Genomic DNA, 23,668 nt, shown 5'->3' on the forward strand with positions numbered 1-23,668 from the left:
TGTTAGTATGAATAGTTGGGTTTAGTGATTTTATTTCTAAAATTCAAAATTGCGCAATGGAAATATATTATAAGGTATTTACAGCTTCTCTTCCAATTTTCGGATTTAAATCATGTCAAAACGCACTTTATTTCCTTTTGACTGATTGATTGTTGCAATTTCTTCTGATGAGTTAAGGGCAAAATGGATTCACTAATTAATATAATGATTGATTTTGCGCTACGAAACAGATACTGTCAAGAATTGGAAATGTCAACTGAATTTAAGGAATAAAAGATAAGATGGTCAACATTATGAACTTTGAAATATAGTTTTTTTGTTGTTGTTGTTGTGTGTGTGTGTGTGTGTGTGTGTGTGTGTGTGTGTGTGTGTGTGTGTGTGTGATACAAACATGGGTATATTTTTTATCTTGCATGTAACTTTCATTTTTCTAGCCTTAAGCCTGAACAAATGCGTTGTAATCTTGATAGCAACTAATACAAAGCATTTCAAAGCAAGTAACTAAGAGAGACAGTTTACTTCAAAAGTCAACCTTACCTTACCGGAAGTTTTTTTTTTTTTTATCTCATTCCGCCAGAGTCTGAGGCATATACATTTGAGTTATACATCTTTTGTTTCTAAGATTGAATTATGGTTCTGTGCACTTGCACTTCTAAAATATCCCAAACCTCAGTCTTTACCTTCTGACGCTTTTAAAAGAGGTTAGATTTTGGCTAATACTTTGAGTTCCCCCCACCGAGAAATGCCGACAGAGCTGCTGCTCTTGCATATTTTGTAGGCAGCATGCTCTGCATGTTGGCTTCTCAATCAATTCATTCCGACATTGTGTCACATCTTTCCGTGGGGAAAAGGCAATAAATAATATTGAGCGGACTTTCTGATACGAGGAACAAAATAATAATTTACACCGCTTGATGCTAATCTGCCGTTTTTGGTTTGAAACCAATTTCACACGAAACGTCTATTGTTTTATGTTTCTGATTTTAATTGTTTTCAAATCTTGAAATATTTTTTTGGTGCTAGTGTAGAGAGTGGTCCGCGCTATTTTTAAAATCGTATTTCCAAGTTTAATTAAAGTTTTATGAGATGTTTTTTTTATTCAATTGTAAGGTTGAAGTATAGAATAGGTACAAAACACCCTCCCCATGTTAGGAATGGCTTTTTAAATAATAACGTTATTATTTACGTCCGGATCACTCTCTACACTAGTACCATTTTTTTTCTAATGAATTCAACACACAAAAGACTATTTGTTTTTATTTACTAAAGAAATCCAAAGGAAACAACGAAATTTAAAGAAAAAAATCTCGTGGCTGGTTTATTTAGTTTTTTTTTTCTTTTTTTTCTTTTTCATTTTTTTTCTTATTGAATTTCCAAGAATGATGGGTAAGATTTTTCAATTCTTATTTTATGTTGTTTTAACAATACAACGAAAAAATCTCAAAGGTACGATGATGTAATTCTAAAAAAAAAAAAAAATGTGAATCTCCTATTTTAGAAATATCGCTGGAGAAGAACATTTTCTGGGTTAGATTCGAAAAAGTGGTCAACTGGATAGTTTTTTTTTTAGTGTTTTTATTCGTATTTTTTAGATTAGGTCCACCCCCACAATTTTCTTTTAAATGACACCTTTCATAGATTTTCGGGGTTTGTTTTACTGTACACAGATTCGAAAAAGTTGTCACAAAACAAATATAGAACAAATAAATGTTATCAAAGGCAAGATAAGTGACTTTTCTACCTAACTGGATATGTTTTTAGTGTTTATATTTAATGTAACATGTTTATTCAGCTCGAAAAACATAGTGTTTACCGATGTATTGGAAAATTTAAAATGGCGTCCGACTCTCTCTTTGAGGCGGTAAGTTTGGGAAAATGAGTTATAAATAAAAAACCAGACAAAATACTGTTAGAAACTCGCTCAATATATGTTACCGTGACATAGACTGACATATATTTGGCGGGTTTTTGACAGTATTTTGACTGTTTTTTTTTTATTTATAACTCATTTTCCCAAACTTACCGTCTCAGAGAAAGAGTCGGCCGCCATTTAAAAATTTTCAATACATCGGTAAACACTGCATGTTTTTCGAGCTGAATAAACATGTTACATTGAATAAAAACACTAAAACATATCCAGTTAGGTAGAAAAGTAACTTATCTTGCCTTTTGATAACATTTATTTGTTCTATATTTGTTTTGTGACTTTTTCGAATCTATGTGTATAGTAAAACAATTCCGATTTTCGACTATGCTGAATATGAGAATCGCATTGAAATTTTGAAGAAATAATTAGTTATCGAGATATAAAAAGTTGTATTATGCAATTTATTCTTTTGCGGCCATCTTTTTTACGCACGTGCAGTGTCAGTCATAGATGAGTAGATTTGTTTATGGCAGGCTCATGCATGTAAAAAGATGGCTGCCAAAGAATACAATGCATAATACAACTTCTTATATCTCGATAACTGCTTATTTCTGCATAATTTCAATGCGATTTTCGTATTTAGCATAGTCAAAAACCTATAAAAGTCGTAATTTAAAAGAAAATCGAGTTGAATAAACATATTACATTAAATAAAAACACTAAAAAATTGTCCAGTTAGGTAGAAACGTAACTTATCTTGCCTTTGATAATATTTATTTGTTATATATTTGTTTTTTGACAACTTTTACAGTAACATATATTGAGTGAGTTTGTAACAGTATTTTGTATAGGTTTTTAGTTTTATTCATTTCCGCAAACTTTCCATGTTCAACAGAGAGTCCCCTGCCATTTGCAATTTTCAAATACATCGGTAAACACTGTATGTTTTTCGAATTGAATAAACATATTACATTAAATAAAAACACTAAAAAATTGTCCAGTTAGGTAGAAACGTAACTTATCTTGCCTTTGATAATATTTATTTGTTATATATTTGTTTTTTGACAACTTTTTCGAATCTATGTGTATAGTAATACAACCCTCATTTTCTTACATCATTATTTTTATTGAAAAAAAAAAACAATGATTGTTTTGTTGAAATATAATTTCGAGCATTTGGAAAAATAGCTTGCAAAATAGTGATAAAAAGTGATAAAAAATAAATAAATGATACCAAAGGCAAGTTAAACTTCTAGGTACGTGCAAAATGAATGGCCGATCCCTAAAATACATAAACATTTTAATTCCTCTCTTCATTTAAAAAATTACTAAAATTCAGGAAATCAACAAATTTTAATAAAAATTTCAGTATTCATTAATTAACAATCGCCGAAAATAATGAACCCATTATTTTTTTTTTTTAAATTTATTAAAAATGTATTATCTTTTGTAAAAAAAAACACCTTTGCTAATTCTTAAGTACTAAAAAAACAGATGAATTGCTTTTTGCTTTTTTATAAAAATAAAGCATTGTAGATGTTTATTTTTTAAATATTTCAGGAACATTACGAAAAAAATTCCCTGGAATTGTGCTAATGAAATCAACTTTAAGAAAAATTAATTTCTCGAATTATCGATATTATCATTAAGTCAACTATTGCTTATTCAATATTTTCACCAAAGAAATAATACAATTAAAAAAAATCTTTTATATGGTTCAATGATAATGATTCTCACAAAAATTTCAAATGTAATATTATATTTTTCTCGTATGAATCTGGTGTTTATCCAGCAAAAAAAAAAAAAGAGACTAGGATCACAAAGAAAAAAAAATTAAAATGGTATTATTCTTAATAACGATTAATTTTGACAATTACTTGTAAAATTGTAAAAAAAAGTCAGGATTTGCATCCTACCCCCTTATTCTCTTGAATTATTGATAAATTGTTTATGCTTATTTTTCAATTAATAAATTGTCAGGGTAATCAGTGATTTAAATATACGTTTTTTACACTTAAAATGCACTTTTACTTTAATTTAAAAAATATTAATTTAATTTATCGTTTGAGAATAAATTGAGTCATCTTGTACAAAAGTAAATAAAAATTCTTATTAAACAACTACTTCCTTTTTATGACAACAAATAGGATTACTTAAATCAATGAATATTTTTTATAATCTTTAAAAATACAGAAATTAAGGTGTAAGAATGTTTCAATTTTTCTGTAAATTTATAAATAATATTGACTTTACACCTGACGCCTTTTTATTTGTATTGATTGTGCTAAACTAAACCTGTTACTAAACTCGTGCTTTTGGGGACTAATTAAGCTATTGTTTTATACAAACAAGGTGTTTTTTTTTAAAATTTAATTCAATATCTTAAAACTTTACTAATTATCTTTAAAATAGTCTCAGAAAGCTAATATAGATTTTTTTAGAGATTTATTTAACTTCCAAATTTAGCTGAACTTCAGAATTTCCACCACCGCTGTGAAAGCATTTTTCATTATAACTTTTTTCATGTGTAAAAATAGTTTTTTCATTTTAGAGATTAACTTTAAGCTTTAATTTTTCAAACACAATCAAAAAGTGATCAGAAACCTACCAAAAATTATGATAAGCTTGCTTTCAAAACCATGTCCGCTATCAGTTTCCACCAGTAAAATGTACGTACCTATAAGTTACACTTCTACCTACCTAGATAATTTTTCTATGTGTGTTTTAACATATTTCAGTTCTTGGTTCGAATTTCCCTATATTCAAAAACAAAAATATTAGCACATATCTATGAAATAAAAGGGCATGTTCCACAAATCATGTAAACTGATAAAGTAGTTTTATTTTTATGGATAGAATATTTTTTAGCAATTAAAGAGAATTCGTAGACATTAGAACATAAACTTTGAAAGTTTGAATTATTGTTGAATTATGTTGCTTTGTTTCTTGAGATTGTTTTTAAAATTGTTGGCAAGACAGCTACTCCTCTGTTACTCCTAAAATGTATTTTTATGTAAAAATAGAACAACTGAATCAATTTGCATGTCTTTTTGTATAAGACACTTTCTTTCCCTCACAGATATGTATACAGATTATTTTAAAGATTATTTTTTGTATATGGGGGAATTCTTGACAGGAACTAATATTTTAAAGAAACGGCGCATATACTCTGTATAGTTAGAATGTAAAATAGCAACCATATAAGCATTGTAAGAGGATAATTGTTGAATAATAAAAAATTAAATAAAAAAAACTGATAGAAACATCAAATAAATGTCAAAAATAGTGCTAAATTGTATTTTCTTTCATTTTCAATTTTTCTTCGTTGCTAAAAGAAATTTTATCAATGTATGAACTCTATTTAAAAAATACAATAAAAAAACATGAATTGATTAAAATTGTGATTAAAGCAATAAACCAGAAAGAACTGAATATTGTATTTATTTTGTAACCATGACTTTTTCAAATGATGCAATATAGAAAATTCATTTAGTTTGCAAATGATGTTAGGGAGGTAATTAATTTAGTTGTCAAATGATGCAGAAGTAATTTACTTTTCAAATGATGCAGGAAATAATTTTTTTACATATTTTTTAATTCAAAATTTGAATTGATTTTATCAGGTAAATATCTTATCAAAGTGAGATCGAAAGGATAAGTATAAATAGATAAAATTGTTTAACACAAACTAAAAAGCTAAGAAAGTAAAGTGACTCAGTAACACACAAGAGCAGTCTCCAAGGGTTTACGATTGTCTGTGTCCCCCCATGGCCTACTTTAATGTAGTGAGATTTTGCACACAAGCAGTGAAATTTTGCATTACTTTGTAAGATTACTAGTCATAAAAGTTGTGGGTGCCACCATCTTGAATCTTTCTTCATCCCTCCCTCCAGCAGCTTGATTCCACATGCTGCACACATGCATGAATGCTGTAACAGTAAGCCCTTTTCTTGGTTTTGACAATTTTTCCTACACTTACCCCTGATCTCAGGATCACAGACAGGGAAGGGAGGTGGCAATCATCTTTACCAAGCACTCCTTTGAAGAGGAGCATTGCAGGCTTCATTTTCATGTGTGCTTTTGTTTGCAGTCTGAGAGTTGTGAATCATCGTGTCTACCAGGAGGCTGCTAATATCCGAATCATTGCCTGATGAAACTGGCATAAACCAGAGTGATAGCTCATTGGTCTCAGAATCTGATTTGCTTTTGTCATCTAATGGTGGTTGCGATTGCATTGTCAGCCATAACTCTTTAATGTAATAGAGGCACAGCATCAACCCACACTGGTTGTGGGTTGGTTACCTCAGTGACACATCCAGTATCATATCTTGTCATACACATACAGCGTGAACTTTTTACCCAAACGACATGTTCCTTAAATTTCTCTCCAGTCACTTCTAGTTTGAACAGTAAGTTGGCTTCAATGCCCTTCATCCTGACCTGATACTTGTACAATGCTGTGGAAGGTGAAACATCATCTTTTGGCATGACATTGTATCAGTAGATTGCCTCAGACACTGTACAGTCCGTCCTGGCTGTTCAGACACTGTACAGTCCTTCTTTGTTGTGATTGACGGTTCTGTGGCTTTTTTTTTTTTGATGATCCCGTTCCCACTTGGCAACTAGGCACATCAAAATCACAGATGCAGATCCCAACTATCCACAAATTTCTTGAACTCCTCACTAGTAAATGCAGTGTCATTATCAATCAGTGTCTCCATTGGTGGCCCTCACTCAAGGATGACACACTGTCTAATGACAGCGGTTGCATCTTTCAGATGCAGCAGCCGCCATACTGCAAAACTTGATTAACCACAATCAATAAGCATAAAAAATTATTGCCATTGTGGTAAGTTATATCCATCGCCAGTCTGCCCCAGTTCTCTTTTGGGTTCAGTTTTTCTCTTTTCCAGTGAATAGGCGTTGGATCGATTGACTGGCAAGTTTTGTAGGCGTTTACAACATATTTCAGATTTTCTTTTGACACTTGTGGGTTAATTAATCTGGCAAAGGACAAAGTTTACTTCACACCCACGTCTGCTTTGACAATGGATATTGGCTATCTGGTTTTGATCCAGTCATCTTTCCACTATTGCGCACTAAGTGCTTATGCTCCTCTTTCCTTTAGCAGATTCATCCACCTGCGCAGTACTCTGCTGAGGCGATCTGCACGGTTCTGTTAAGACTGTGCAAGTGTCACATCCATGGTCAATTTATACTCTTTCACCAGTGATTGTATAACACGAAAGAGTATAAATTGACCATAGAAGTGAGCATGTATACATATGCATGTGAATGTGAGTGTATATACGTGAACGTGAATATATCTACGTGTGTGTTTGTGCGCACGTATGTTTGTGTGCGCGTATGTGTATGACAAGAAAAATGGCTTGAGATGTGAACACGTGTTTTTGTGCGAGACTAGAAAGGGCTCATACAAATCTTATCAAACATTCAATGACAGACGGGCCTATGGTGGAGCCAACGAATCTGGAGATCAACTTTGTCAAGTTTGTCCATAACCCCAAAATAGCTTGTAACACAAAAAAGAAGGGGAAAATAGGCAATAAAGAAACGTGACTCAGTAACATGCAATAAAAGTCTAGACAGATACTCCTACAATCGGTTGTCTGTGTTCTTTCGACCCAATTTTATTATTTATGCAGTCGAGTAGCAAGGTTTTGTACATGAGCAACAGAATTTTGCATCACATTAAGAGATCATTAGTCATAAAAGTTGTGGGCACTGCCATCTTGAGTCTTTCTTCCCTACCCCCGGCAGCTTGATTCCATTTCACAAAAACACACAGATGCTTTAGCTGTTGGAAAACTGCTTCTGTAGTACCAGTATTCAAGAATTCTGGCGAAAGAACTGACCCATTAAATTATCGCCCTATTAGCCTCCTCCCACTTTTTGCCAAAATATTTGAGACCTTAATTAACCATGCTCTAGTCCAGCACCTTACAGATGCTAAACTTCTGACCGACCGTCAATATGGATTTAGACAAGCCCGTTCCACGGCAGACATCCTCACTGTAATCTCTGAACGCATATACCATTCACTGGACAAAGCGGGAGAGGGACGAGCGGTAGCTCTAGATATATCTAAGGCTTTTGACAGGGTGTGGCATGAGGGTCTCCTCAGGAAGATTAGATCTTACGGTATCACTGGTAGAATACTTAACGTAATTAAATCCTTCTTAGATAAGAGAAAAATCCAGGTTGTCCTCGACGGTCGTACATCTAAACAATATGATATAAATGCGGGAGTGCCCCAGGGATCTATCCTGGGACCTCTGCTGTTCCTGATATTCATAAATGACCTCCCCGACAAGATTGCCTCTGAGATGGGGATATATGCTGATAACACCACACTCTATAGCAGGCACGACAGGAAAACAAACGAACATATATCTAAAGTAATGGCAGAAACACTAGAGGATGACCTCCAATCAGTAGTGGAATGGGGACAAAAATGGATGGTAACGTTCAATGCCACCAAGACAAAACTGGTTTCATTCAATAATTACAAGAAACCTTCTCTACCACCTATAGCAATGGCCAACGACTCTTTATCTGAGAGTACGTCTCTCAAGCTCCTTGGCCTAACGTTCACTGGAAACATGAGTTGGAACAGTTACATCGAGGGCATTGCCAGGGCCGCTGCAAGGAAGGTGGGCTCTCTCTACCATGCTAGAAAACTTTTAACACCCGAAAGTATCCTGTACCTCTATAAGGCCACTATTCGCCCATGTATGGAGTATTGCTGTCATATTTGGGCCGGTGCATCGGCTACTTGTCTCTCGCTCCTTGACAGGGTTCAAAAGAGAGTCGCAAATCTGATAGGCCCTAAACTGGCATCAAAACTTCAGCCTCTGTCCCATCGTCGAAACGTTGCATCCCTCTGCCTGTTCTACAAGTATTATAATGGTGAATGCTCTGAAGAACTGCAAGCACTTGTGCCCCCACGACGTGAACACCCTCGACAGACCCGACAAGCTGCAAAATCCCACCCCCACACTGTAGAGATCCCTAGATGTAAAAGATCCTTCTACTCCAGTAGTTTCTTCCCCAGAACTGCTAGACTTTGGAATTCCATTCCGGGTCACTGCTTCCCCAACTGTACTGACATGCATAAGTTCAAGTGCAACGTGAACCAACATCTCGCTGCCCTAATCCCTACATAGTACCCCAGTAGATGTTTCCCCTGATAGTAGCCCCCTACACCAAAGTGGCAATGTGCCTTGTTTGGGGTGAAAATGTAATAAAAAAAAAAAAAAAAAAAAAAAATGGTAAGACTTTTTCTTGGTTTCTACAATTTTCCCTACAAGTAGTAAGATTTTCAACATCTGCAGCCCTTTACAGTCGATGGATCAGTTGGGGTACTCACAGGAAATGTAAGTACCCTAACCGATGAAGCAGCAAGTTCAGCAGACAACGTTTTATTGAACAAGAACAATTAGACAGCAAAAAAATGGCAGTCAAATGTATAGGAACATCCTAAGTGAGCTGTTTGTTCATATTACATATCATTCTCTGCATGTTGGTGAAACCAGGAAAGCAGAGAGAGAATTCCAAAACAAAGCAGTTTAAAGAAATAAACTATTAGAATACAAAGCCTTCTATGGATCTTGATAACTATATAGTGAATTGGTAGTATTTTTACTCCTTATCTAATGTAATAATGTTCAAAATACATTTTATAGTTGTTAACATACTTGTAAAACAAGAGCAGCGATGTATCATTACGGCAATTAGAAGACCTATAGTTTGGTAGCTAGTGGAAAAGCGTTGAGATTAGAGACACTTTTCTTTCTAAGAGAGACGTGGCTGTGAGTGAAGTAGCCCAGATGTAATAACACAGCTTCATGCATTGTCAACTGGTATTTTTGTAGAAATATACGATACTGACAGGTGTGAGAAGTTTTCTACCACTCTCAGATCTTTATGCAATGTCATTTCTCTATATATTACTTCATGTTAGCTGTGAATGTTAGTCCATGGAGTTTGAATGATGGACTCTAAGCTTAGGTGAATTTAGTGGCTAAACATGTTTCTTATAATTATAAAGCTGCACCTTTATATGCGTTTCTCTCTATGGATAATATTATTAAATAAACTATATAATGTAGTATTTTATTATGCATATTATACCTTATATAGTATGTTATGCTAAACTATATCATGTAGCATGCTATGTATTTAACTATTTTTTCATAGACTTTTCTTTGTGCAGAAAATATACATTAATATTGGAAATAGGTTTTCAATGCTAAAAACTTTATATATATAACCTATTGTTTTCTAATATCTCTAAAATGACATTTCACAAAGAATTTTACCAATAAGTAATGGTGTCAATTAAATAATAATAAAATAATAGTAAACAAATACTTCCATGTTCATTGCTGTTTAATAAAATTTAATTTTATGTATTTCATTCACAGATTTGCCCGTTTGTACAGCTCATCATTCTTTGTTATTTGCCGATTGGAAAGTTTTAATTTATAACAAAAGGTTTGAACATCTGGCTGCAAATAATATTCATATGACAAACTGAATTCATCATTTTTAAAAAGAACTAACTGAACAAAGCAATAGAAAAAGACACAAAAGAAAAACCATTTCACAAAATGTGGAACTCTGGAGAAAATCTATATGCTTATGACATATGTGGATATTCTTGTTACTGAACATCAAGATTAGTCTTACAAATGGAAAAACCCACTGAAGAAAAGACATCTTCTTGTGAAGTATGTGGCTCTTCTTTTGCTACTAAATCAAATTTAATTGTACATAAACAGGAACATCATGAAGACAAACTGTTGTACAATTGTAAAATATGTGGATTTTCTTGTGCCAAAAAAGAAAACTTGGCCAGACATATTATAACACACAATGGATATGAGCCATATAAAATATGTGAATCTTCTTGTGCTATTGAACACAACTTTGCCAGCAGCATTAAAATGCACAGTGAAGAAAAAGTACATTCTTGTAAAATATGTAATTGCACATTTACTACAAATCAAAGTTTAGTTCGGCATATGCGAACACACACTGGTGAAAAGCCATATTCTTGTGAACTTTGTGAATATTCTTGTTCTCAAAAATCAAATCTCGTTGCACATAAACGAAAACATTCTGGAGAAAAACCATATAATTGTGAAGTATGTGGTTCTAATTTTTCTAAAAGTCATCATTTGGTTGTGCATATACGAACACACACTGGTGAAAAACCATATAATTGTGAACGGTGCGAATATTCTTGTTCACAAAAATCCACTTTAGTTATCCATCAGCGAACACATACTGGAGAAAAGCCATATAGTTGTGAAATATGTAAATATTCTTGCACTCACAAAAACCAATTGGTAAAACATCATCGAACACACACAAGAGACAAACCATATGATTGTAAAATATGTGGACATTCTTTTGCACACAGAGAAAGTTTAGTCTCACATATTCGGACACATACTGGAGAAAAGCCATATTCTTGCGATCTCTGTGAATATTCCTGTTCACAAATATCAACTTTAGTTGTACATAAGCGCAAACACAGTGGAGAAAAACCATATGCTTGTAAAATCTGTAAGCATTCTTTTTCTCAGAAATCAAATTTAATTGTACATATGAAAAAACATGATGGGAATTTTAAATCTTAATCAATTTAGTAATTATAGGTCTCAATCATTCCAGGAATTATAGGAGCAATTGGACTAACGGGAAAAAATTCCAAAGAATAATTGGTGAATCAAGTGCAAGAAAGATTAAAAAATGCACTTAAAGGGACGGTTAAAATATTAAATAAGTCTCTTGGTTAGAATATAGGAGATAGTGAGGGTCCATGTCTGGCATCCAGTAGGTTGCTCCATATCCAGTCAAAACAAAAACTAGCCCTTAAATATTAATGCGACACATACAAAATCATGTATTAGTTCCTGAAATAATTTTTTTAAATCAATATGATTTAAAGATATAAAATCAAATTTACTCATGCTAACATGAATTAGAAGATAATCCTGCAAATAATCTATTATAATTTTTTGAAATCCATATAACAAGAATAAAATGGGAATTATTTCATTTACAGATTTATGCTATCCTGACATGCCCTAAATATGATCCTTATCAAAATTCACGCTAGGTAACTAATCACTACTGACATCAGTCCTCTAATAAATTAGTAAGAGCTTAACTTAATCTTATATCTATGAATCTCATAAAGAAATTAAATGTAACCCAGATAATCTTAATTTTTAACTCTGATAAAATGAAATAAAATTATATTAATCATATTCTTGCAAAATATTTGCATCTTTTTAAAAGACTACTAGCAACAATTAAAATCCAAATAATTCAATAGTGCAGTAGCGAATATAAAAGCATGTTAATTATTCACACTGTATAATGATAAAACAATCTAATTGTTGCCAGTGTAAGGGACGTTGTAGTTAAAAAAAATTGTCATCCTGTTGAGACACCAATTCTCATTCAATCATTGAATCTCGACAGAAACAGATGGCTGATGATTTAGGAATAGCAGACACCTTGTTGCAAGAACTACCAAAAACTAACATCATTTACCCTGACCAGAACTCTTGTGAATTAGATATTTCCTAAAATCTCTCCGCTTTGGGGATAGCTGGCTTAACTCGTCTCTTATAAATGCCACTTTGTTTCTTGTTTAACAGGTGTCAAAAAATTCTTTAGAATGCCAACCAACAAAGTATGAAAACCAACCATCAAGTGAAATTTCCTTTTGTTAATGCTTATAGAAAAAGTGATAAAACGCATTAAACAGATTCTTTGACATATTGAGTGAAACTTTGTGCAAATAATACTCTAGATGATAACGAATAATCCAAATAATATGAATCCTGCATTTGGAACAAGACAAGAAAATAAGTATAGAAAAATATAACAGAGCAGAACAAATTTTGGAGAAGCTTTATCAAGAGTATATAGACAAGGAGGCTTAAATACATTTGCTGAAGAATGGTGGATTTCCATATCATGAGGAAAGAATTATACTCGGACAAGATCAAGGATTATTGATAAATATATTAAAAACATGGCTGGCCTATAAATAATCCCCAAGAATGTTTTGCCACTGAGCAATTGAGAGTCTGAGTCATTTAATGTCTGGCTGCTAAATCCTATTGCCAGATAGCCTTACACTGTTAACCAAAATGAAATATGTAAATACCTCCATTGGATGATCTGCAAATACATGCAACTTGACAGATTTGGTAATATGAACCTTCACTGATGACATCAACAGAAAGTTGACATTATTCTATTAAAAAGACATGCATGTGGGCAGAGACAAAATAAAATGCCATTTAGCTAGATATTGTAAATGGAACAAGCCTAAAGTACTGCTTATTATTGGTGTAACTCTTCCAAATAACTATTGGCTTAATGATTATAAAACCCCATTGTCCCTAAAAGATATGAACATTATATCAGTTGTAGGAGGGACTAGATTTATAATAAACTTTTAAATATTTAGATAAATCTCTAGAAGACCAGGCTGTAGTGAAATAAATATAGGACCCATAGAAGTGAAATATGGATATCTATTTTTAAAAGGGCTATATATATAAATATGAAGTTAAATTGAAATGAAATCAAGTGTTAGCTCCAGGAGATAGGCTTTCATATCTGAAAACTAATTGAATTAAAAAAAAGTAACGAAATATAGAAAATATGAAAAGACAATATCTGTTCTGAAAAGAACACTCGGATGTAAATTCAATTCATAATAAAATCAAAATTTAGCTCCAGGAGGGAGGCCTTTGATCTCTTCTGAAGTAAAATGAAAATGATCTAGATGTAGCAGGCACATAAAAGGTAATCAAGTAAAGCAGACTATTTTATGATGTAATGTGTAGCATGAGTACACATGCGCCATATAGATTTAAAAATCACATTGGAAATTGGCGTGTTCATTTGGTCTGTTTGTCGTCTATTTATTGTGCATCACTACTGGTTGTATTTTATATTAAACTAGCGGAGGGTACCCAGCATTGCCCGGGTGTTTGGAGGTGTGTGTGGTTTTGGGTAAATCAACACTCTGGAGGGGGGCGTGGAGTTTTGGTGGGGTAAGTATGAGGATCGAACCCGAACCCTTGAGGCAAAGTTGGAAATTAAAGTGTGAAAAAAAAACATGCGACGTTAACCATTGGGCCACCGCGAAATACTAACGGAAACACATTTGAATTTATTTATTTAAGTATTAAAAACAGAATTGACACGTGGCCACAATAAAAGCAAACTTTGCTGCTTCTATTTGACCTCATTAATGAGGTCAAATAGAAGTAACGGACTTAACTTTTGCTGCGGGAAAGCTTTTGGGTTTGTTTACCCAACTTCGGCTGTTTGTTTCCCCAAGATGTTGGAGAGGGGGAAACCAGCTCCCCATTGTCCAGATTGAATAGCAATTGTCTGATATAAGGAGTTTGGCCCCACATTGATCAAAGCTGATTGCTTTCTGGACGTTTCAGCAAAAGCCAAGAACACGACCCGTTTAAATTTAGTTCCACTGTATTTATACTAAAAAGCAGGACAGAGCAAAATAGCGCAAATCTCATAAAAGTTGACGTAAATAAATCTAGAGGCGACTCGCGTTCCCAAATCCTAGATATTATTATCTAGGGAGTATATAAACACTTCTAAGCGATAGTAACACCGGCTGAGAATTGTAGTGAAAAAAGACTTTGCGAGACATACATAAAATGATCACACACATTTTGCCTTTTATATACATAGATAAAACCTTTTTTGAATCTTATATTGAACTAGCGGGGGGTACCCGGCGTTGCTCGGGTGTTTGGAGGTGTGTCTGCTCGGGCGGGGGTGGGGGGTGTTAATCAAAACAAGAATAAGCGAAGTAAAAAAACTAATGTAAAGCAAACGAACGATGTTAAATGTAAAAATGGGAAAAACAAAAGAAGAAAACAGAAAAATTAACGTTAAAACTTCTTTAAAAAATCTAAAAAATAAAAACCAAAAAAAAAAACACTGGCTTAAATAACCAGCGGGGGTACTCGGCGTTGCCTGGGTGTTTTTGGGTGCGTGTGTGGTAGGGGGTGTGTGGAGGGTGTTAATGAACCTAAGAATAAGCAAAGTAAAAACAGAAAAACGGATGTTAAAAAACCTGAAAAACACGTGAAAAATGGCTTAAATAACCCTGTTTCAATATTTAAATTAAAAAAATTTTAAAAAAAGACATCTCACACCACGATTCAAACCCAAAACCGTTACATAATGAGGCCGCACTCCAAGCAACTGAGCTAAGATAACGTCGCCGAAATTGTGTCACTTTTTCAAATATTTAAAGTAAATCAGGTTATGACGCATGTGTAGAAGCGAATTCGTCATGAGAGGAGGGTTTTTGCTGCCCCCCCCTGTAGTAAAGTGATGATTTCAGGGTGAAAAAATTAACTTTTTTGGCCAATTTTTCGATATTTGTCGGGCGAAGGTTGGAAGTTTAAAATGATACTGATCTGGCGAAAATCCGTGACCTATGTGGAAATTTTTTGCGAGACATACAAACACACACACATACATACATACAAACACACATTTTCGCTTTTATATATACAGATAAAGCCTTTTTACTCATTTAAAAAGGGGCTTCATTTTATTACAATTTACTTAACATAGAATACAACCAGTAGGAATGCATAATAAACGGATGATAAACAGAACAAATGAACGCACCAATTTCCGTTATTTTTAACCTATATGGTGCATGCATACTCATGCTACACATTACATCATAACACTCTCCATCACATTTTATTTAAATTTCAGGGCACAGATGATCTTCCGTCCCCGTTTTGTTAATTCTGGAAAAAAACTCAAAACGTCCTTCGCGTCTGGCTGTCGCTCTTCTGTTTCTGGACATTTTGTTTGTTTGTTTGTTTGTTTTTTTTACACGGTGGTCACCACTTATCAAGGCCTGGAAGTCACTCAGGGATAAGGGTTTTGTCAACTTAAGAGAAAGATTCACCATTTGGTGTGGCATTATTCTTAGATGGTTCCTGCTGATCAGTCACCTCTAGTTCAGAGCTATTTGATAGGGTAGACTCTGGTGGTTTACAATAATCAGTGAAGACAAGATCCCAGGTTTGTAACGGATGGGTCAGTGGCAGGGGAGAGCTAGGTCTTTTATTGAGACTGTTGACTGTCTGCCGTCAGGGAAAAGAATTCTGGCAAAATTGGGAGTTGCAGAAATTTTTACTCGTTCTACTAGGACGTCAGACTTGTGTTGGACAAACTTTCTAAGGAGAGCTGGGCCTCCTTACAACCACTCAGGGAGGGTGTATCCAGTACCCAATCTTATCGAAAAACTGAACATTCTCTCATGTGGAGTTGCGTTAGTTGCTGTACAAAGGAGAGATCGAATAGAGTGCAAAGCAATGTCAAGTACTTCTTGCCAATGAGGATCATCCAGTTGCCTGGTCTTAAGGGCGAGTTTGATTTTTTTCCAAATTGTACCATTTACTTTCTCGCATTGTCCATTGCCTATTGGATGGTATGGAGCTGAATGGGTAATCACAACTCCATGTTGCCAGAGAAACTCTTTTATTTCATCTGAAATGAACTGACTCCCTCGATCACTATGGATGTAATCTGGGTAACCAAAGAAGGTAAATAAATTTTGGAGACATTTTATGACAGTTTTTGTTGATATATCCTGGCATGGACAGACACAAGGATAACGTGAATATTCATCTATGAAAACGAGTAGGTATTTGCAATTATCTTTAGATGGTTTTGGACTAGTGGCGGACTGGCCATGCGGGCATTTGGGCAATGCCTGGTGGGTTGGTGGGCTGGTGGCCTGGTGGCGTCTGTTATATCTGCAAAATTGTCATATATAGAATATATCCTAGAACCTGTAAAAACGAGTTGCTACTTTAGGCCTATTTTAATGAGATAGGGCGCTCTGTAGATAAAGCCCGAGTCGTTTTAAAGCTCCAGTCTGCCCCTGTTTTGGACCAATGAAATCTATTGAGAGGCGTTCAAATGGTGATCAGGAATGGATTAAACGATCTGTGGGTTTTTTTTTAAATTTTGGTTTTAGTTTAGCACATATTTGACATTAAGCACAGGTATGTTTAACATCTTCCATAGAGAATGGTAGATTCTACTGTCTCACAAAATGATTCAACCTCGATAATCCTGGATGACAGAGCGCTGCATGCAGTTCTTTTAATGATAGTGAGCACGAAGTAGAGCATGAACGAGAAAGAGTAACTGCAGAGCTATTAAGATAACCTGGTCTATATACTATATCATAAGAATAGCTGGAAAGTTCAAGTTTCTGTCGAAGAAGTTTATCATTTTTAATGCGGTTTGGTGCCTGAGTGTTGAACATATATGAAGCGACCTATTGGTCAGTAATGATGGCAAAATGTCGACCGCGTAAGAGATCACGCTATTTACGTACAGATTCGACAATGGCTGCTGATTCACGTTCTACTGCTGAGTGTTGATGCTCCGACTGCATCAGGAGCCTGGAAAAATACGCTACTGGACGTCCATTTTGAGAAAGGCAGACTTCTAATGCTGTCGCAGATGCACCCGTTTTTATTGTAAATGGAACTTCATCCTCAATGACTGCAACTGAAGCCTTACAAATTTCATCGTTTATTGGCTGGAATTGATTTTTGAGTTTTTCAGTAATAGGAAATGATGTAATGTTTAACAAAGGTGAAATTTGGTAGGAGAAATTCTCTACCCACGGTGAATAGTATGAAAAGAGACCTAAGGCTCGTTTGAGTGATTTGCTACAGTGCAGAATTGGTAATTCTTTTAGTGGTGTGAGTATACCTGGATCAGGACTGATTGTTCCATTTTCCAATAGGTGCCCTAAAAATTCATATTTTTCAGGGTTCTGTTGCAGATTAGGACGATTGACAACTTTTTCAAATGTTTTCATATTTTCGTCCAATTCTTTATTAGTTTTTTCTCCAATGACAATGTCATCTATGTAGGCAAAGGTATCTTTGAGTCCGTGTTCTTGGATTATATTGTACATAATGCGTTGGAACACAGCTACCGAGTTTGTTCATCTAAAAGGTAACCGAGAAAATTTGTATAGTCCTCCATCAGCTTCGAATGCTGTATAGATTCTTTCATCTTTACCAATAGGGCATTGGTAATACGCAGACTTCAAATCTAATTTATTAAAAAATTTATATTGTGGTAGTTGGCGTATAATATTTGAGATTTTGAAGAATGGAAAAGCATCAAGAAATTTATATCGATTAATAGTGGCAGAATAGTCAATGACCATGCGACGCTTATGTCTTTATTGTGGGTTACCAAGACTTGGGCTCTCCATGGGGAATAAAATTTGATTATAATTCCTTCTTTTAAGAGTTTCTGTAATTCATTCCGAATGAATTCACCATCAGATGCAGAGTAATTCCTGCCTTTTGTTGCAATTGGTTTATAGTTAATTGATAAATTGGCAAAAAGAGCAGATGGCTCTATTTTCATCTGTGCGGCATCACAGATTTGTAAGGGAGGTATTTTTCCATTAAAAAGGAATTCTACACGATTATGTAACTGCATGAATTCTTGTCCAAGTATAATAGGAATTCAAAGGTTGGGTAGAATAGAATTGCTATATGAAATATAAATGATAGGACTGATCGGACCAAGTAAAGAATAGATACCCAGTAGCAGACGACGCCGCCTGGCGGTGCCAGGCGCATATTTCAACTAACACCGGTGATTCGACCTTGACATTGGCACAAGCACATGGCGTCGGTTGTTTTTAAACACGTCAAATAGCAAACATGCTCGAATATTCACCAGCATTTTTTAAAAAATATATTTACAAAACCTTTGAAGATTTAAAAGAAAAAGTATATATTTACAGAACATTTTTTTAAAGTAAGTAACAAAACGAACGTATTTAAATAAAAGATATTTAAATAAACGGGTGTCTCTTTCTGTTTCGGATTTTTGCGACCAAGATTGATTTTTATGTACCGTGTTTTGTGGGGGTAGGGGTGGGGGTGGGTTCTGTGTGCGTTTTTAAGACAATTCAATATTTATTCTTTAAAACATTAACTTCAGCGACAATTAATATATTTTCAAAATAATATTTTTAAATATTACATTTTTACGAATATTCGCGAGCAAGATTTTTTTTAAAAATAAAAGATATTTCAATAAATGGGTGTCTTTCTGAGTGCGTGTTTAATATATTTACAGAACTTTTTAATAACTATTTTATACTTTTTATCAAACAAAAATATAACTTTTACAAATCAAATGTTCAAAATAAAGCAAAAAAAAGGCATATTTTCTTATTTCTATTATTCTCTTTATTCATTTCAAAAATTCATTTCAGGGGAAAGATGTTATAACATGAGAAACTGGTAATAAATATAGACTTAAAAGAAAATATTTGGGTATTTTATACTAGAATTTATCTTTGTAAAAAACAGTTTTATAAATATTAGCAATGATTTCATTCTAAAATTATTTAATAGATTGAAATTTCAAAATGCTTTCTAAGTTGTTAAAATAAATGAGTAATAAAATGAAGAATTAAATTTTCAAATAGAAGTAAATCTTATTTAAACAAAATTTATCTGTAGATTCTTATTTTTTACACCAATTCATATTAATGTTACTATTGGGAAAATTTGCATCTAAAATAATATATTAATGAGTGCTGAATTACCTCCCTTGAGTAGAATTCGGCTGCTGGTGAAATCTTTCATTTTTTTTCCTTTTGTTAGTGTTGTGATGAAATTTAAGTTTTCATTCTTTACTTGAATGTATTTTCATCATAAAACTAAACTTAAATGAAATACAATATTTGATGACATTAAATAGCTACAATCTGCTCTTTTTTTTTCCTTTTTCTGTATTTTTATAATAGTGAAAAGATCCGATACTATTGAGGATTGAATGAGGACATTGATATGTTGTGTTTTGACCAGACACTTAGGACTCAGACGAAAAAGAAACACGAATATACAAGTCGGAGAACAATAAATACAAATGTAAAATAAGTAGGTTGCAAAAAGAAGAGTAATGGAATAAAACGTCTTTTCTCCGCTGAGGTTCAGACGAAAGGGAGTTTAAAGGGAATCTCTAGTCCCGCTCAATAAATAGGTTGCCGTGATTGGTCGATGAGCAGCAGTCAGCACCTTTGGCTAATGACACAGGGCCTTATTTAAAGTGTAAGGAAAGGAAAAAAGCTGAAAAGGGAGGTAATTCTAGTTTTTTATATTCTCCCAAGAACAACAAAAATGCGACGAATGAATTCGTTGCATGTCCCTTTAGGCCTTAATAATTAAACATAAATGCTTAACAAGAGCTAATAGCTTGCTTTGTGAAAAAAAGGATTAATGATTGCTCGAGAAGAGAAGGATCGGCGTGCACTTACCTTGAATACTAACCAAGAAGAATTGTTGTTATTCACCCCTTTAAAGTTTTTTTTAGTGCTCCGGATCATGTGATAGTTAATCATCTGATCCTTCCATTATATAAGAGGGGAGATTCCCTTGTCTTTTTTCTCTTTCTTTCACCACAATTTGATTCGGTTGCCGGCGATTGAAAGTAAATCTTTTCCACTTTTGTCTGGCAAAGATACTACAAGACGGTTACGTCGCGGAAGGGGGCAATTATTTCGCAACCTAAGGTAAGTGCATTGCTCCCTTCTCGATCTGAGCGGTCATTGATTCTTTTCTGGAAATTAATTTTTCACATATTTGCGAAAGAAACCCCATACTAGCATGGATGCGAGTCAACCAGATTTAAGCAAGAGAATTTCTCTTCTTTGGACTAAAATCCGAACGATTCTGGAGATGGCCAATTTGGAGGATGAACTTTGTTAAATCCTTCCCTGCGCTGCAGAAATCGGTGGAGGAATATTTGACTGAAGTAGACATATGTATCAGTAAAATCCAACTTCAATCTTCTAAGGAAGAGGATTGGATTCAAATTGAGAAGGAGTCTCTTGCACACACCCTGAGATTCCGAAGAGAATTAGAGCATCTTGAGTCAAAGCTCCTCCCAGTGGCCATGGACTCTCTGAGTCTTCCTCTATGTTCCCCAGAAGTTGGATGAGTTGGGGCCTCATTTACTGTAAAACCACCTCAAATTCAAATCACGGGGCCCACCTTCGATGGATTGGACATGCAATCTAACCCTATGAGCTTCAAGGATTTCTTGTTACGTTTTGAGAATTGTGTAGCTGGCATGGCCAATGATGCCGAAAGGCTAAATTTTTTTAAGTGTTCACTGTCTGGCCAACCCCTGTTGTTGATTAATCATCTTCCCATCAGCAACATAAATTATAAGGTGGCTCTTTCGGTCCTAAAGAGTGAGTACCTCAATGAAGATGAAATCATTGATAACATCTTCCAAGATATATTAGATTTTTCCTGTAAACAGGACAGATCCATTACTGCCTTGGCTAACTACATATCCAAAGTAGCTTCCCTATTGGCTGAGTTGAAGGGCCCCTTCGACTGTTCATTTTCAAACGACCTTTCTTCTGGGGCTCGGCTTATGGCCAAGATTCTCTTTGCAAAAATCCCCAAGGAGGTCAAGGGGGAGTTGATCCTAATTTCTGGTAGGAAAATCCCCACCTTATCATCAATTCTGAGAGAGAATAAAGAAGCTGTTAAACGTCTCCTTATTAAGGGGGAGAAGATCCCTGGCTCAGCTTGTAACACTATGCGGGGGGGGGGTCTTAGGAATATACTTTCAGGGCCTAGATCCGGTACTTCACGGAGAGACTCCTCTATTCAGTCCAACTCAGCCTATAGCATTCATGGTGAAAAATTCTCTAGCCTCCCCCCTGTTTTATCTGTTACTTTTGGTAGGGGTGACAAAAGTGTTTCCGTCAACTGTTTATTGGACACAGGCAGTGGACGGACTTATTTGTCCAGTAAGGTCTTGGACCCCCTCGGTCACTTGGAATCCATTGGACATGATTGTGAAATCAGGCTGACTACTATCCTTGGAGATTGTGACAGGCGTTTTAAAGAGGTAGCATTGGAGGCTAGCATTGGATCCTATTGTTCATTTTCCCTGACGGTGTTGGTACACGAAAATATTGATATTTCGGTACACATCGAGAATCTGGATTTTATTTTGGATGAATTTGAACGCCTCAAATGTCCCTTAGCCGCCAGATTTGACAGAGGCACAAATTTTATTCCAATTCATGGAATAATTGAGCTGGATGTTATTCAACATTTAAGGAGCCTTCAACTGGTTCCTTGTTTGCTTGGACAGGCATTTTTGATCCCAATAGGACTCGTCCCCTTTGGTGAGGTGAAGCAGTTTTTACATACTGACCATTCTGTGGACAAGAACTCAGAATGACTTACCTTCGATGCTGTACTTGCGTCAACTGCTGAAGTCAACTCATCTCACCTATGTTTTGTGCTGGAGTCTCAGGGCACCTATGAAGGCCCTCTAAGTGATTTCTTTCCTGAAAGTGATGTACAAAGAGGTTTGGAGAAGATGTTCAGTGTGGAGTCACTGGGTATTGAAGAAAAGGAACTGTCTAATTATGATGAACAGAAGATTGCTCTCTTTCGACAGTCTATTTCATTTAAGGATAACAAATATTATGTTCAGTTGCCATGGGAGGACGATAAGATCTCTTGTGTTCCTCCCAACCATGCAGTGGCTCTGCGAATATTGGAACGTGTCGTGCAGAGATTGGAGAAGAGGCAACTTTATCATGAATATTTGAAGGTTTTCTATCAGGAGGAACGGGATGGAATTATAGAGGAGATTTTCGTGCCTCCTCAACGATTTGGAGAGTTTGTCTGGATTCTGCACAGGCCTGTCCTGAAATCGGACTCTACCTCCACCACTAAGATTCGGCCAGTGTTCAACTGCAGCCTCAAGGTTGGTGACTCTTCTTCCCTTAACGAGGCTACCTACCAGGGAATAAATCTTACTAGTGACCTACTAGATTTGTTACTTACCTTTCGTGCTAATAAGCACGTCGTGTTAGCAGATATCAAGAAGGCCTTCTTAATGATCCGTCTGAAGCTTGAATCGGACAGGAATAAGTTCTGTTTTTTCCTAAAAGAAGGAGGTCGCCTACGCTGCTTCAGATACAACACAATTATTTTTGAGTATGCCTCTAGTCCATTTATATTAAATTATGTCCTTAAATACCATGCAGCGCAGTTTCCCATGGATAATTGTAGATCCATGATGGAGAATCGGTTTTACGTGGATAATTTGGTTGTCGCATGATGATTCCAATGAACTGTGCTGGTTATATACCCTCACCCAGGAACGATTGCGTCAGGGAGGATTCGAACTGCAGTCCTGTAATTCTAACTATGTGGCGATTCAAAACAAAATGCAGGAGCATGGTTCCCTGAGTGACCATGGCAACAAATGGGAGAAGGTGCTCGGATATAGATACTGTCCTCCCTCAGACACTCTTCGTGTAACAGTTGTTGAGTGCGACTCTATTGCCTTTACAAAGAGACGGATCCTCCGCGAGACAGCTAGAGTCTATGACTCGTTATCATTGTGCCTACCGGTTTAGTTACGTGGCCGTATTTTGTTGAGTGAACTTTGGAAGAAGGGATTGGGATGGGATGCAACGATTCCACCGGAATACTTGTCCTTATGGGGGAAGCTTTCCCTTGATCTCTCTGAGCTGGAGACTGTTTCCTTCCCCAGAAGAGCACTCAGCGAGAATGAAGCTGGTAAACTTTTTCTTTTCTGCGATGCATCTTCAGAGGCATATGGCTTCGCAGCATATGTAGTGCAAAT

General features: G+C 35.1%; 2 protein-coding genes across 2 annotated transcripts; both read left to right on the top strand.

Moving 5' to 3' along the window:
- The first annotated feature begins 935 nt into the window (after positions 1–935).
- LOC145297845 (uncharacterized) lies at positions 936–18,884 on the top strand. The gene is made up of 2 exons (XM_080144173.1): positions 936–1,386; positions 10,315–18,884. Exon 2 carries the CDS (start codon positions 10,582–10,584, stop codon positions 11,533–11,535), a length of 954 nt encoding a protein of 317 aa, XP_080000299.1. The 5' UTR covers positions 936–1,386; positions 10,315–10,581; the 3' UTR covers positions 11,536–18,884.
- Positions 18,885–22,387: 3,503 nt separating this feature from the next.
- On the top strand, positions 22,388–23,137 carry LOC145297897 (uncharacterized). The gene has a single exon (XM_080144231.1). It carries the CDS (start codon positions 22,388–22,390, stop codon positions 23,135–23,137), a length of 750 nt encoding a protein of 249 aa, XP_080000357.1.
- The last annotated feature ends 531 nt before the right edge of the window (positions 23,138–23,668 follow it).

Source organism: Euprymna scolopes, chromosome 18, assembly GCF_053919585.1.
Source record: "Euprymna scolopes isolate OS-2025 chromosome 18, ASM5391958v1, whole genome shotgun sequence".
In the NCBI taxonomy this organism is placed as follows: Eukaryota; Metazoa; Mollusca; class Cephalopoda; order Sepiida; family Sepiolidae; genus Euprymna; species Euprymna scolopes.

Excerpts from the sequence above, each read along its gene's own strand:
- LOC145297845 (XM_080144173.1), top strand. The coding sequence starts at position 10,582 with ATGGAAAAACCCACTGAAGAAAAGACATCTTCTTGTGAAGTATGTGGC.
- LOC145297897 (XM_080144231.1), top strand. The coding sequence starts at position 22,388 with ATGTTCAGTGTGGAGTCACTGGGTATTGAAGAAAAGGAACTGTCTAAT.